General features: G+C 40.8%; 2 protein-coding genes across 2 annotated transcripts in view; both read right to left on the minus strand.

Annotated features, from left to right (window-relative positions):
• LOC132893563 (long-chain-fatty-acid--CoA ligase ACSBG2-like) overlaps positions 1-10,591 on the minus strand; it is a 37,355-nt gene extending 26,764 nt beyond the window's left edge. Inside the window, exons 1-2 of the mRNA XM_060932756.1 lie at positions 10,493-10,591; positions 9,529-9,646 (exon numbers count right to left, since the gene is read on the minus strand). Of these exons, the coding sequence (XP_060788739.1) occupies positions 9,529-9,646; positions 10,493-10,591 (217 nt within the window). The remainder of the gene's footprint in view (positions 1-9,528; positions 9,647-10,492) is intronic.
• A 4,264-nt stretch (positions 10,592-14,855) lies between these two features.
• The window catches only part of LOC132893564 (long-chain-fatty-acid--CoA ligase ACSBG2-like), a 28,847-nt gene continuing 28,531 nt past the window's right edge, over positions 14,856-15,171 (minus strand). The window contains exon 13 of the mRNA XM_060932757.1: positions 14,856-14,974. Within this exon, the coding sequence (XP_060788740.1) occupies positions 14,856-14,974 (119 nt within the window). The remainder of the gene's footprint in view (positions 14,975-15,171) is intronic.

The raw sequence follows: 15,171 nt of genomic DNA on the forward strand, positions 1-15,171 counted from the left end.
AGAAGGATAAAGCGGCTAGAGATAATGAGATGAGATGAGATATATATATATATATATGCCCTGTGATGACCTGGCGACTTGTCCAGGGTGTACCCCGCCTTTCGCCCGTAGTCAGTTGGGATAGGCTCCAGCTTGCCTGCGACCCTGTAGGACAGGATAAAGCGGCTAGAGATAATGAGATGATATATATATATATATATATATATATATATATATATTTTTTTTTTTTTTTTTTTTTACAAATTTTATTATCAATGTCAGTTTTACTTAATAGTGTGTGCCTACATGCAATCTGAATTATTTAAACAACATTTCCACCAACTGACTCTCATTCAACAGTGAATTTCCACCGACAGACTCGTATCATTTCTCTTCTTAGGTGCTCGTCAGAGTGCCCCAGAAGTGCAGCGAAATAGCCAATCGTGTATGGATGCTAGGGAAAAATAATAAATATTTGGCCAATCAGCATCGCTGAATTTAATGGTTTCGGGGCGCTGGAAATTTCACCCCTGCTACAGAAAATGTGGGAAAGTTTTGGATTGTTATGGTGATAAACTTGAGGTCTCAGGTCAGAATCAGAACTTTTCTTTATTATTATTGTTAGTTTTGGTTAGTGTTGTCTCTCAGTTCTGAACTGGACAGTAACTTCAAATCCTTCACTCTGTCACACAGAAATCTTACCCTCATCTCAGAAACACACACACCACCTCTCTCTCTCTCTCTCTCTCTCTCTCTGTCTGTCTTTGGTTAGAGGTGATGTTCAAAACTAGACTTTTGGTTCATACATATGTTATTTACCAGCTGGGAGGTCCGTATCGTGAAATACCGTGACCGAGGTCTTGAAAGTACTGAGCGAGGCTGTCTGGGCCGAGGTCAGTATTCAAGGCCGAGGTCACGGTATTTCACCATACGGACCGACCTTAAGCTGGTAAATAATATATTTATTTTTTTCTTTACCAAATTCTAACAGAAAACGAGAGCGCCCGAAAGGGAAAACCAAGGCGAGTCACCATTTTGAATCCTCATTCACGGCTGTAATGCAAATTGCTTTCTGCTCGGTATACAAGTGCACTTCCATGGCAGGAAAAAACTACATTTTGATGCCTATGTAGTCCCCTATTTATACAAATAGGAGTCATTCAGGATTCAGCCATGTTTTTGCTCGGCGTTAGCAACAGTTAGAGGTTTTTAGCTTTCTCCTGAAATGGTTTCTTTTATTTCTTCTTCCTCAGGGTAGTAAAACTCACTTTCGCTGTGAACACTGTCATTATCGCTATCCATGCTGTAAAATTAATGCTATTATACTGAGAAATGCTGCCAAAAATTTATAAGATTTTTGATAATCTTATAAATAAATATTATTAAATCTTATTTTAAAAAAAAAGAGAAATATTGACAAAAAATGCTACTATGTTTGTTGTTGTGAATGAGCAAGTTGCCAGAGGTCCATAGCCGGGGTCCATAACCAGGGTCCGTACTGTAGGATACGGACCCGCTCGCCAGCCAATCAGAGCACAGGATTTGGACCACGAAAAAAATAATGGACAATAATCACACATCTTTCTTGTCATAGTTTGTATTCACAACAAGAATGTCAACACTGTGTTTCACTCTCCCTCTCTCTCTCATTTCACAGAAATACACATAGCTCAGAACACACACACATACATCTCATTTCATAGTCACTCTCTCACAGAAATCTTACACTCACCTTAGAATCAGACACACACACACCACCTCTCTCTCTCTCTCTCTCTCTCTCTTTTCATACAATCACTCAGTCCCACACTCACCTTAGAAACCTTCCCCCCTCTTTCACTCATTCACGCACACACACACACACACACACACACACACACACACACACACACACTGCTGATTTGTATAGATTCAGCTGAAATCATACCCTTGCTGTAAACTTCTCTCAAGAACTTGAGTATTGTATTGTATTTGATACCGTTCCTTTCCAAAGCATAAATGGAGCCTAATAAAGCTGTAAATTGTAAATTTACTTTATCTGTGAAACTACTGATTTTGAGAAGGAAATAAAATTATTATTGTGGAATTGTTGTCATTTTCTGATTGTTCGTTTGAATGCTTATACTGGACTAGGCAGGGAAATCTATTGGCACACCAGCACCACCAAGAATTTTTTTCACCAGCCACCACTGGTATGGACAGTATACAGTGGTGCTTGAAAGTTTGTGAACCCTTTAGAATTTTCTATATTTCTGCATAAATATGACCTAAAACATCATCAGATTTTCACACAAGTCCTAAAAGTAGATAAAGAGAACCCAGTTAAACAAATGAGACAAAAATATTATACTCGGTCATTTATTTATTGAGGAAAATGATCCAATATTACATATCTGTGAGTGGCAAAAGTATGTGAACCTTTGCTTTCAGTATCTGGTGTGACCCCCTTGTGCAGCAATAACTGCAACTAAACGTTTCCGGTAACTGTTGATCAGTCCTGCACACCGGCTTGGAGGAATTTTAGCCCAGTCCTGCGAACAGAGCAGCTTCAGCTCTGGGATGTTGGTGGGTTTCCTCACATTAACTGCTCTCTTCAGGTCCTTCCACAACATTTTGATTGGATTAAGGTCAGGACTTTGACTTGGCCATTTCAAAGCATTAACTTTATTCTTCTTTAACCATTCTTTGATGGACCAACTTGTGTGCTTAGGGTCGTTGTCTTGCTGCATGACCCACCTTCTCTTGAGATTCCGTTCATGGACAGATGTCCTGACATTTTCCTTTAGAATTCACTGGTATAATTCAGAATTCATTGTTCCATCAATGATGGTAACCTGTCCTGGCCCAGATGCAGCAAAACAGGCCCAAACCATGATACTACCACCACCATGTTTCACAGATGGGATAAGGTTCTTATGCTGGAATGCAGTGTTTTCCTTTCTCCAAACATAATGCTTCTCATTTAAACCAAAAAGTTTTATTTTGGTCTCATCCGTCCACAAACATTTTTCCAATAGCCTTCTGGCTTGTCCACGTGATCTTTAGCAAACTGCAGATGAGCAGCAATGTTCTTTTTGGAGAGCAGTGGGTTTCTCCTTGCAATCCTGCCATGCACACCATTGTTGTTCAGTGTTCTCCTGATGGTGGACTCATGAACATTTACATTAGCCAATGTGAGAGAGGCCTTTGGCTGCTTAGAAGTTATCCTGGGGTCCTTTGTGACCTCGTCGACCATTACACGCCTTGCTCTTGGAGTGATCTTTGTCGGTCGACCACTCCTGGGGAGGGTAACAATGGTCTTGAATTTCCTCCATTTGTACACAATCTGTCTGACTGTGGATTGGTGGAGTCCAAACTCTTTAGAGATGGTTTTGTAGCCTTTTCCAGCCTGATGAGCATCAACAACGCTTTTTCTGAGGTCCTCAGAAATCTCCTTTGTTCGTGCCATGATACACTTCCACAAACATGTGTTGTGAAGCTCAGACTTTGATAGATCCCTGTTCTTTAAATAAAACAGGGTGCCCACTCACACCTGATTGTCATCCCATTGATTGAAAACACCTGACTCGAATTTCACCTTCAAATTAACTGCTAATCCTAGAGGTTCACATACTTTTGCCACTCACAGATATGTAATATTGGATCATTTTCCTCAATAAATAAATAACCAAGTATAATATTTTTGCCTCATTTGTTTAACTGGGTTCCCTTTATCTATTTTTAGGACTTGTGGGAAAATCTGATGATGTTTTAGGTCATATTTATGCAGAAATATAGAACATTCTAAAGGGTTCACAAACTTTCAAGCACCACTGTAGATATGTCCCTACCAATATCAACCAACGGCTGATTTGTCCCTACCGATATTTCTGATTGAAGAAAAAAAATCACACTCTGTGTGCGGTACACAAACGGTAACTGTAGGTTTCCACTGGGCGAAACATTATGCAAAAATTGCTTATGAATATTCACTCTGGGAGCGTGGTCACGAAAACAGCAAGCAAGTATGGCTGCCGTGTCAATTAGAAGGTCCAGTTGCAGTGCAGTGACTGGCTGCTAGCTACCAAACTAGCCTTCAGGAATATAATGTTAGATTAGCTTGTAAAATGAATCAGTTAACAACAGTTCGTATTCAGTGTGTAAAAACGATAATGACAACATACAAATATGACTTTTCTAAGTTTGTGTGGCATGTAAATAACAATCTGACTTGATACTGACAACAACTGGTGTTCATTAAGGTCAAAAAGACATTATTAAATCATATCAAATTGTGACATTTTCCATCCATCCATTATCCATAACTGCTTATCCTGTGCAGGGTCGCAGGCAAGCTGGAGCCCATCCCAGCTGACTATGGGCGAGAGGTGGGGTACACCCTGGACAAGTCACCAGATCATCGCAGGGCTGACACATAGAGACAAACAACCATTCACACTCACAACTACAGTCAATTTAGAGTCACCAGTTAACCTAACCTGCATGTCTTTGGACTCTGTGGTTGGTAGAAGAGAGCAACTGGACTTGCTTGAAAAGTCTTGAAGATGTTTCACCTCTCGTCCGAAAGGCATCCTCAGTTCTGTCTGTCAAGCAAGTCCAGTTGCTCTCTTCTACCAACCACAGATTACTATGTACCTGGATGACTGAGTATCTTCACAGATATGTCTTTGGACTGTGGAGGAAACCGGAGCACCCAGAGGAAACCCACGCGGACACGGGGAGAACATGCAAACTCCACACAGAAAAGCCCCCGTCGGCCACTGGGCTCTAACCCAGAACCTTCTTGCTGTGAGGTGACAGTACTAACCACTATAGTGTATCATTAAACCAGGGTAGATTTCGTTTCACCTTGTGCTTACAGAGCATTGTTTTTGTATATTTTGAAGTAATTTGCTTAATTGTTGACATTAAATCATCACAGACCTACTCACAGTTTATACCAAGAGTTCTATCATTCCATAAAGTTTGCCTTAATTCATTTTTAAGAGGCACTTTTTCTTTGGTACTTTTGGTTTGTTTGTAAAGATCAAATCCAATAGGGTTTGAGAAGATCTGGCTCGACTTGTTGGACTACTTATCATTTGAGTCATCTGAAATTTGTTGGTAATGTCCTTTAGTCTCTTCCTACTTGTTTTGTCAAGCCAATTTATATTGAAATCCCCAGTGACAATTAATTCTTTACTGCTATGAGCACATCTGATAGAAGATAAAAGAATATAACCTTAGAAGTGGGTGGTTGATAAAGTACAACTACAACAAAAGACATTTCTGGGGATAGTGTGATATTAACTCCAACACACTCCAAAGTATTTTCAGGGATATCAATTTGTTTACATTGGATGCCTTCTTTTATGTAGATCATGACCCTTCCCCCCTTACAATGAGTTCTATCTTGTCGATAGGCATTATAATCTCATTAAAAACACCTAAAAGAGTTGTTGGGGTTAACCAAGTTTCCGACAGGCACAAATAATCAAGATTGGAGTTGATCAACAATTGTTAAGTTGTTCTGTTTTAGATAAGATGCTCCTTATGTTTAGATGACCACCAAATATGTTCTTAGACTTTACCTTTGGATCCCATAATACTTTAGCATGGTTTATAGTCTGCAGCATTATAGTAGCTTGTTGTTTTTTGTCACAATATTTGTCTCCTTAATGTCCCATTTTAGAGCAGTGTAGGTATCATGCGCCATCTTGTGTCTAAGAACTACAACTCTCAGCCAACTTCTGCGTTGACTACGTCACGCCTGGGCGGGATCACGTACATCACATTCCTCAGGAATTCAACAAAGGACTTGGAAATCCGCCATCTCGTGCTCTTTCGTGTCCGACTCTCAGCAAGACGGGCTGAATGAAGAGTACTCACCATCAGACGTCTAAACCACGCGTTTTCTTCTCTATCTAACCCTGATCAAGTTAGATTTCGGAAACACGCGATCATCGACTCAAGCGAGTTATTAAACCGGTTTCTGCAAGTATTACTTTTCTTTTAAAGCGTACGCGACTGCAAGCAAAAAGCAGTTTTCTGAAGAGCCTCTTCTCTTTTCTTTCTTTTAAATCCGTGCACAGTGTTGAACAAAGACTTTTCGTCTTATCAACTATGAAGATCACCAAAGAAAGCTTCAGAACTCCTCTCTCCCTCACCAAAGCGCAAACTTCCTCTCCTAAGAGCCACTTCTCCAGTAAGACTGTGCTTCCTACAAAAGGCGAGACTTTTTGCAGTAAGAAAGGCATTAAACAGAAGTTTAAGTCTTAGGAATTAGTTATTCACTTAATGTGAAGTTATATGAAGTTAAATGAAGTGTATACACTGAATTTTGATTCTCTATCATTTGTTTGTTGATTTAAAATTGGTTAATCCATAAGTTTTTGCATGTACTCTCTCTCTCCTTCCTAACATCCTAATTTCATTACTCACACATATTCTGATCTCATTAAGATTTCAGTAAATCGGGTAATACTAGAAAAGCTAAGGGGGGGGGGGGGTTAGCTAGCTGGAAAAGTTTTCCCTCCACTGGGCCTCACATGTGTTTTAAGCCAAGTTTAGATTAGACCGTATCTGTCTCGTTTTCTTCGCGGATGCACTGTCCGTTTACATTAAACCGCCTGGAAACGCTGGGAAACGGGAATCCGCCAGGGTCCACGTATTCAATCTAGATCATGTCTGGTCCGGTGCTGTGTAAACATTGAGAATACACGGATACGCTGTGCTGAGCTCTAGCTGGCGTCGTCATTGGACAACGTCACTGTGACATCCACCTTCCTGATTCGCTGGCGTTGGTCATGTGACGCGACTGCTGAAAAACGGCGCGGACTTCCGCCTTGTATCACCTTTCATTAAAGAGTATAAAAGTATGAAAATACTGCAAATACTGATGCAAATACTGCCCATTGTGTAGTTATGATGGTCTTTAGGCTTGCCATCCTTCCACTTGCAAGTGGTAAGTGATATGCACTGGGATCACACACACAGCGGCTCAGTCCCGAATCATTGCTCGTGTGCTTCACTCGCGCGCTCTGTGAGCTGCGCAGGGCCGGAGTGCGCACCCTCCAGAGGGCACTCGCTGTTCAGGGCGGAGTGATTTGGAGCGCAGGATGCCTGCGGAGCCGAGCGTATCCGTGTATTGGTGTTGCTGTGTGCACACTAATCATTTTAAAAACGTTAATCTGATGATCCGCTGATACGGTCTAATGTAAACCCCGTGTTAAATAGAAAGCAGAGCCAGCTCCCTTTTGTTCTCCAAGGAGCACATGTGGGCCCCTTCCCCCACATACTAAGTTTTGAACACGAGGTCCTGTATCTCATCTTTGAATAAAAATCATAAGTCCTGATTTCAATTCAACCTTTATAGCAAATTATCCTGTGCCTATATTTAAAGCCATATACACATATATCTATATCATGGATGACCGTTTGAATGTATTTTAATTGTTAATTTTAGTTTTTAACACACGTGACCTGCTAGACTTGAAGAAGCATATGCTAGCTAGCATCTCTTTGTCTGATTAGCCACAAAGCTAACCACGTGGCTACACATAGGGCAGCTAGCATTCCTGTCTGATTAAACTACAAAGCTAACTCTTTACACACACACACCACACACACACACTTTGTTTACAGAAGATTCAATTCTGCTGCTATTAAATTGTTCCATTTTTTCCTTTTCTTTTTTTATTAAAATTTTTATTATCTTTGTTATAATAAACTCCATTATTATTGAAATTGTGTGTGGTGTCTATCTGCTGTTTCGATACTTTGAAGTTGCCCAATCGCAAAGAATTCAAGGAAAGGTGTAGATAATTTATGCAATATGGTAAGTGATCAATAATGATATACCATAATTTAGCTGTTTGGTAATTTATCCAGGATCAATGGTATGATTCACTAAATGATTCATTAAACGATTCACTAAATGATTCACTGATTTGATTCACTGAATGATTCACTTCAAACGATTCAAATGAGACTGATTCTATGGTATGATTCAATTCAAATGAGTCAAATTAAACTATTCAATAGGATTGATTCATTTTAATTATTAACCTTAAAATTTAATGAGACTGATTTCATGTAATTATTAAAGATTGATCACTTATCCAATCCTAAATACACAAAATCATTAATTACACCTACAGCAGTGTGTCCAGGTTTCTGACGGTTTGATAGTAGTGCTGAAGAATTTTGAGGTTCTTCATGATTCTATCCACTTTGTGTAATGCTCCAGTTCCACTGGCAGCAAAACAGTCCCAGAGCTCATGCTACCACCACCACCATGCTTTACAGTTGGCACAGTGTTCCTCTGTACCTGTGGTCATTGTAGCCAAACAACTCAATCTTTGTCTCATGTGATCCCAAACCAGCAATTTTTTTATTTAAATATGAACAATTTATATTTAACAAACTGTTCCAAAAATTAAGTGAGAAGCCTTTTAGTTGTCACATGCACACTCAAATTCATCCTCTGCATTTAACCCATCTGAAGCAGTGAAAACACACACACCCAGAGCAGTGAGCAGCCATACTACAGCGTCCGGGGAGCAGTTAGGGGTTAGATACCTTGCTCAAGGGCACTTCAGCCCAAGGCTGCCCCATGTTAACCTAAACTGCATGTCTTTGAACCATGGGGGAAACCAGCGCACCCGGAGGAAACCCACGCAGACCCGAAGAAAACATGCAAACTCCACACAGAAAGGCCCCCTGTCGGCCACTGGGCTCGAACCCAGAACCTTCTTGCTGTGAAGTGACAGTGCTACCACTACACCACCATGTCACCACAATGCACACTAAATATGGACAATCTATTTTTTTTTGGCTGTTTATTCAAGCCAAATCATTTTTTTTTTGTTTTCTTGTAACGTCTAAACTTTCTGCCCATAAAACCTTTTTTTTTTAATTAATATTTTACTGGCTTTGCTTTGAGAACCAACACAGATCTAGAAAATCCACTTGTAGTCTGTGTGCTGGAGTTTTTGCTCATTTTACAACATAACACATGAAAGACATTAAAATTATCTGAAAAAAGCCAGTAGTGACTTTATGTAGTATCATATGTAGTGTAGTGTAATGTAGTGTGTCGTGCAGTCGACTGTGGCTACATGACAAAACCTCTAAACAGAAAAACCAAACCAACCATCATGCTGCTGTTTTAGAGCCTTTCTCAGAAAGCACAAGGGTGTTTTTTTTCATTGCAAAATTCTTTACACTTCCTTGTTTCTAATTTAAATATTTCCTGGAGTGGCACATGATGTCAAGACCTATTTATTTATAAATTACTCAGGATGCCTAGTTTCAATAAAATAGTAGAGGTGTGTTGAACTTTTTATTGACAATTGATTCACTTTTGATTTTTTTTAATTTCAGACATTCCAAGGAGTCAGTATTTCCCAATCTCTGTTGGATTTTTTTCCTTTTGTAACCTCCTGCAATTTTTAAAAAAAGAAAGAAGAAAATAAAAAGAAAGAAGAAAACCCAGAAAACAAAAAAGAAAAATCAGAAGCGCCCACCCTGGCATTTTCTCTTCGCGACTTGGAACGTGAGGACACTTACAGATAGAGATGCTTGTGACCGCCCAGAACGACGCACGGCTTTTGTCGCCAGGGAGCTTACTCGCTTTCACGTGGACATCGCTGCCCTGAGTGAGACTCGCCTTGCGGATGAAGGGCAACTGAAAGAGGATTTAGGAGGGTATACCTTCTTTTGGAAAGGTCTACCACAGGAAGAAAGAATACACGGAGTTGGTTTTGCTATAAAGAACAATATAGTGAATCAACTGGAAGAAACACCGATTGGAGTGAATGAGAGAATCATGACACTCCGCCTGAAACTTGATGACAACCAAAAAGCAACAATTGTTAGCTGCTATGCACCTACACTAACCTCAGACGATGATGTCAAAGAGAAGTTTTATGAGGATTTGGAAACAGTCATGAAAGCTATCCCGACTACCGATAAGATTATTTTGTTGGGGGATTTTAACGCCCGTGTTGGCAGGGACGCAGCGCTCTGGCAAGGAGCCATAGGAAAGGAAGGTGTCGGCAATGCAAACTCTAATGGTCATCTTTTGCTGACATTCTGTGTGCGGCACAACTTAGTCATCACTAACACGCTTTTCCGCCTGAAACACAGACATAAAACTACCTGACGCCACCCACGATCTAAGCACTGGCATCTCCTGGACTATGTGATCATCAGAGCAAGGGATAGAAAAGACGTGAGGTGCACCCGTGCGATGAGAGGTGCCGACGAATGTTGGACGGACCACAGACAAGTCCGCTCGTGCATGGATATCGCTCTGAGGAAAAAATTTCGAAAAACCTCCAGGCCTGTACGGAAGAAGTTAAACACACTGAAACTGAAGATTCCACTAGAAAAGGAAAACTTTCAGACTTGTTTAAATGAAAATTTGCAGCAGTTTATCTCTACCGATGTTGATCCTGGCAGTGTTTATGAGCACTGGAGCTCGCTGAAATCTGCCATTATCGAAACATGTACCCAAACAATTGGCACTCACAAATGAGTGAATGAAGATTGGTTTGATCAAAATGATCCTGAAATCCAAGAGCTTTTGGACCAGAAACGTCGTGCCTTCGTATCTTGGCAAGATGATCATAATTCCGCTAAACACAAGAAATTCTCCGACCTCAAAGCTAAGGTGCAAGTACGCATCAGAGAAATGAAAAATAAATGGTGGTCTGATAAGGCCTCCCAAATTCAAGGTTTTGCCAACAGTAACGACATGAGAAGTTTCTTTCAGGCCACAAAGGAGTTATATGGACCAATAAAGACTGGCCTGGCTCCCCTGAAAGTGAAAGACGGCTCACTGCTCAAGGACAACGCATCAATCATGGCAAGATGGAAAGAACACTTTGAAAAACTTCTGAATCGTAAAACCACAGTTACTGCAGAGACTATAAGTCAGATCCCTCTTCTTCCCGAAAGAACTGAACTTGCTGCCCCGCCAAGTCTCCAAGAAGTTGCCCGGGCTATTATGAGCCTGAATAATAACAAGGCTTATGGACCTGACGGCATCCCTGCTGAAGTGTATAAAGCTGGGGGGCCTGCCCTAACCACTCAACTGGCGAAGTTTCTTCAACATGTTTGGGAGGATGAAGCTCTACCAAACGAACTAATAAAAGCGATGATTGTTGTGTTATTCAAAAAAGGGGACAGATCAGACTGCGGTAATTACCGTGGCATTGCGCTGCTGTCTCACACCGGCAAGATCTTGGCAAGGGTCCTCATCACTCGTTTCCAACCACTTAGCGAATCGATTCTTCCAGAATCACAATGTGGCTTTCGACCAGAATGTGGCACAATTGACATGATCTTTGCGGCCAGACAACTGCAAGAGAAGTGCGTCGAGCAGCGGCAGCCCCTGTTTATGGCCTTCATTGACTTGACCAAAGCTTTCGATTCCCTGAACCGTGAAGCTTTGTGGAAAATTCTGAAACAGCTGAGCTGCCCAGACAAGTTTCTCAAGATGCTGTGATTGTTGCATGATGGCATGACTGCCACTGTGCTGTACAATAACTCGGAAACGGACGCTTTCCCCATTGTGACCGGTGTCAAGCAAGGTTGTCTTGGCACCCTCCCTTTTCGACGTTGACCTCTTTGCAGTCATTGTTCTTATCAAAGACCAACTCCCTGCCGGTATCAGTCAGATACCGGTTTGATAGAAGTATTTTCAATCTGAGCCGGCTCAAGGCAACCACAAAAGTCCAGAAAATAAAAATGACCTACAATATGCCGATGACTGCGCCGTTGTAGCCATGTCAGAAAAGGACCTACAGGATACCCTCAATCTCTTTAACTCAGCCTATAAGCTGCTTGGCCTCCAAATGAACAAAAGATGAAAATTTTGTTTCAACCTGCTCCTGGCCAGCAGGCTCCCGTGGCAAATATTCAACTAGATGGGGAAACACTGGAATCTGTTGAACACGTCTGCTATCTCGGAAGCATTCTCAACACTAAAGCAAACATCAATGACGAAGTTACTCACCGACTTGGGAGTGCATGCGCATCTTTCGGAAAACTTCGGAAACGCGTATTCGAGAACTGTAACCTCAAAACTGACACGAAACTAATGGTGTACAAAGCTGTGATTATACCAACCCTCTTATATGGCAGCGAGACATGGGTGACATATCGCAGACACCTCAAAACCCTGGAGCAATTTCACCAACGCTCCCTACGAAGAATTCTTGGGATCTCCTGGAAAGACTATTGGACAAATGTCAGCGTGCTGGAAGAAGCAAAGAGTACCAGCATTGAATCCATGGTCATGAAGAACCAGCTACGCTGGGCAGGGCACTGTGCCAGAATGGATGACACACATCTTCCGAAACAAATCTTCTTTGGAGAGCTTGAGGTGGGAACTCGCTCTCAGGGAGGTCAAAAGAAGAGATACAAAGACATTCTGAAATTATACCTCAGAAAAGGAAAAGTCGAGCCAAATGACTTTGAAAGTCTCACCTCAGACCGCTCCTCCTGGCGCCAGGCGCCGGCCAAAATAGTCGAGACCTGCAAATCCGAACGTATAGATGATGCTGTTCGAAAGAGACAGGCCCGAAAAGCAAGGCAGCAAGCCCCAAGCAGACCAACTCTTCCAGGAGGAACAACCTGCCCTAACTGCAGCCGCACATGCAAATCGCGAATCGGCTTGTTCAGCCATATGAGGAGCTGCAACAACTAACTGTGAATGAACGACATAGACAATACCTCGCCATACTCTCCGGAGTGGCCGTTACTATTTCCCAATCAATGGTGGATTTTTTTTCCTTTTGTAACCTCCTGCAATTTAAAAAAAAATCAATTTAATTGGGTCTGTTTCTTCAAAATATAATCATTTAAACCAGGATCAACCAAGATGAACCAGCATCACCTGAGCACACAGTATACTGTCATGATAATGAAAGCGATGTTTCTCTTTCTTACAAACTTCATATCTGACCACCTGATCGCGTGCAGGATCCCAGAGCTTGTGGCTGCCCAATCTGTGTCTGCTGCTCGATTTGAACCACACATGCAGGATTTGTTGAAATGGAACATCTCTCAAAGAAAATATGTGGCCTTTTGCAACAGCTGAACAAATATATTGACAATCTCAGTACTTCCAAATAAAATTATGCTTTTCAATCATGACTAAAAGCATTTTTATGGAAATGGATCTGCTAAATTGGTAATTTGGTGTAATTTTTGTAATTACATGATCAAAAAGTTCTTAAAATGTAAAAATGCACAGCACAACTCAGGCAGAGTGGGTAGTGGCTAGACATGTAACAATATATCATGCAAGGATAAATCATGATACAAATTTATGAGTGGAACTGATGAAATAAAAAAATGGATCATGGTTATTATCAGGCTACATAATCTTAGTTTGTCCTAGCTGTAATTACATTGCTTAGATAGCAGAGGACGCAATAACGTACAATAGCAGGAGTGCACGTGACTTCACTGCAGGAGGAAGTAAAGCAGCTCTAATGCTGCGAAAACACACAAATAAAACAGATCTAAACTGAGAGCTGTTGTGTGACTGTACAAATAGATTTAATGAGAAGTCAGAGCTTTTTTTTACAGACTGCTGAAAGATAAAGAAAGAAGTAAATGGAGGCAGTACAAACATTCATAAATGTTTATTAAGAAAAGACTGATGTTATAAACTTCTCATTTTTAATTTAAATAATATTTTTAGTTAACAGGCTCTTATATTTTACTCCAACAATTACAAATGTGGGTGGATTTTATTTAAAAGGAATATCTAAGTTGATAAATAGGAAAAGGTTCCTTTTTTTGGTAATAACATTTTTCCTTTTTTTTCAAAAGATATTGTGAGAAAATCGAATTGAAATATGGAATTGGCCTAATTCTAACATCTGTAGAACACCTGACCTTCCTTTTCCAGATTTGTAATGGTTCCAGCTTTGTAATGAGGGTCTACTTGGAACCTTTCTGAAAGTTTTCAATGGTTTTTCCTTTCAGAAATTTCCCAAGTATGTTCCATTCAACAATTTCTGTACAACGCTACACCAAGGCTTCTTTGGATTGATCAGGGTTCTAGTATCCCAAAGAGGGTATCTGGAACCTTTTGGAAGTACTTTGGTGTAGGGTTTTATAGAAATGCCACAGGTTCTTCTAGAAGTGCAAACTAATAAACCCTTTTGGATGCTGGATGAAACAAGAGAATGTCTGGAGGCCCTCAGAATCTCAGGTATGTTTTCTCCTGAATGTGTACATTTGGAATTGAGTCTCTTTACATTCAACACACTGCCAGGATTTCCCAGTGTTCCTGTGGAATGTTTTCAGAGAAAGATGATAGTCCATCTACTCATCCAGAGACAGACCTATAGACAGAATTGGTGCAACACCATCTTTAAATCTAGAACGTTTGATTCTTCCACACTCCAGAGCAACAAGAGCAGGACGAGACTGAAAAACACTCCAGCTACACAAGTTATTTTGTTTTCTTTCAATACTCATGCTTTGGCGTACGTACAAATCATGTGTACAAACCATGTGTAAACATGAGCAGCTCAGACTCCTGAACATTCCTGATGAATCAGCGCCAAGTCTATGGCTCGCCTACAAACTTCATCACACCTCGGAAATAAATAAATAAATGACTCTACACTCGAGAAGAACCTCACAAAGTTGCTTGGCAGTGGCTCGTTATGCAGCTCACTCGTGTTTCTTTAGCATCGTGCTTGCAAACAAAAAAGTATAATGGAGAAAATAAACAAATCACAAATGGAGGCGAGCATTAGCTGGAAAACATCACATGGGGAAGGTTACACTCCATCACACACACAGAGTCATTAACATGGATACAGACAGAAGCAAGTGTTTGTATGTGTGTTTGCCCTTTGGTATGGATCTTATTTAGGAGGCAGCGGGTTCTCAGAGTTGCTCCGGGTCACAATATCTTTGTATAAGCTCTCGATTTCCTCTTTGTACATCTTCAGCACCACCGGCCTCTTCAACTTCATAGTGGGACCTGAGCGTGAGACAGTGAGATAGAACACAAACAATTACCCTGCTTGTATATTTAACATCGAACATACTTCCTTATTTTTATTTCCAATGCTAAAGAAGCTAAAGACACTTTCATGGCTGATTACTCTACAATCGTCGCTAAAATACAACTTTTTTTATCAGTGAAATGCTGCCACCCGGTGGACACCTGAGGTACTG

Source organism: Neoarius graeffei, chromosome 10 (assembly GCF_027579695.1).
Source record: "Neoarius graeffei isolate fNeoGra1 chromosome 10, fNeoGra1.pri, whole genome shotgun sequence".
NCBI classification, from domain to species: domain Eukaryota; kingdom Metazoa; phylum Chordata; class Actinopteri; order Siluriformes; family Ariidae; genus Neoarius; species Neoarius graeffei.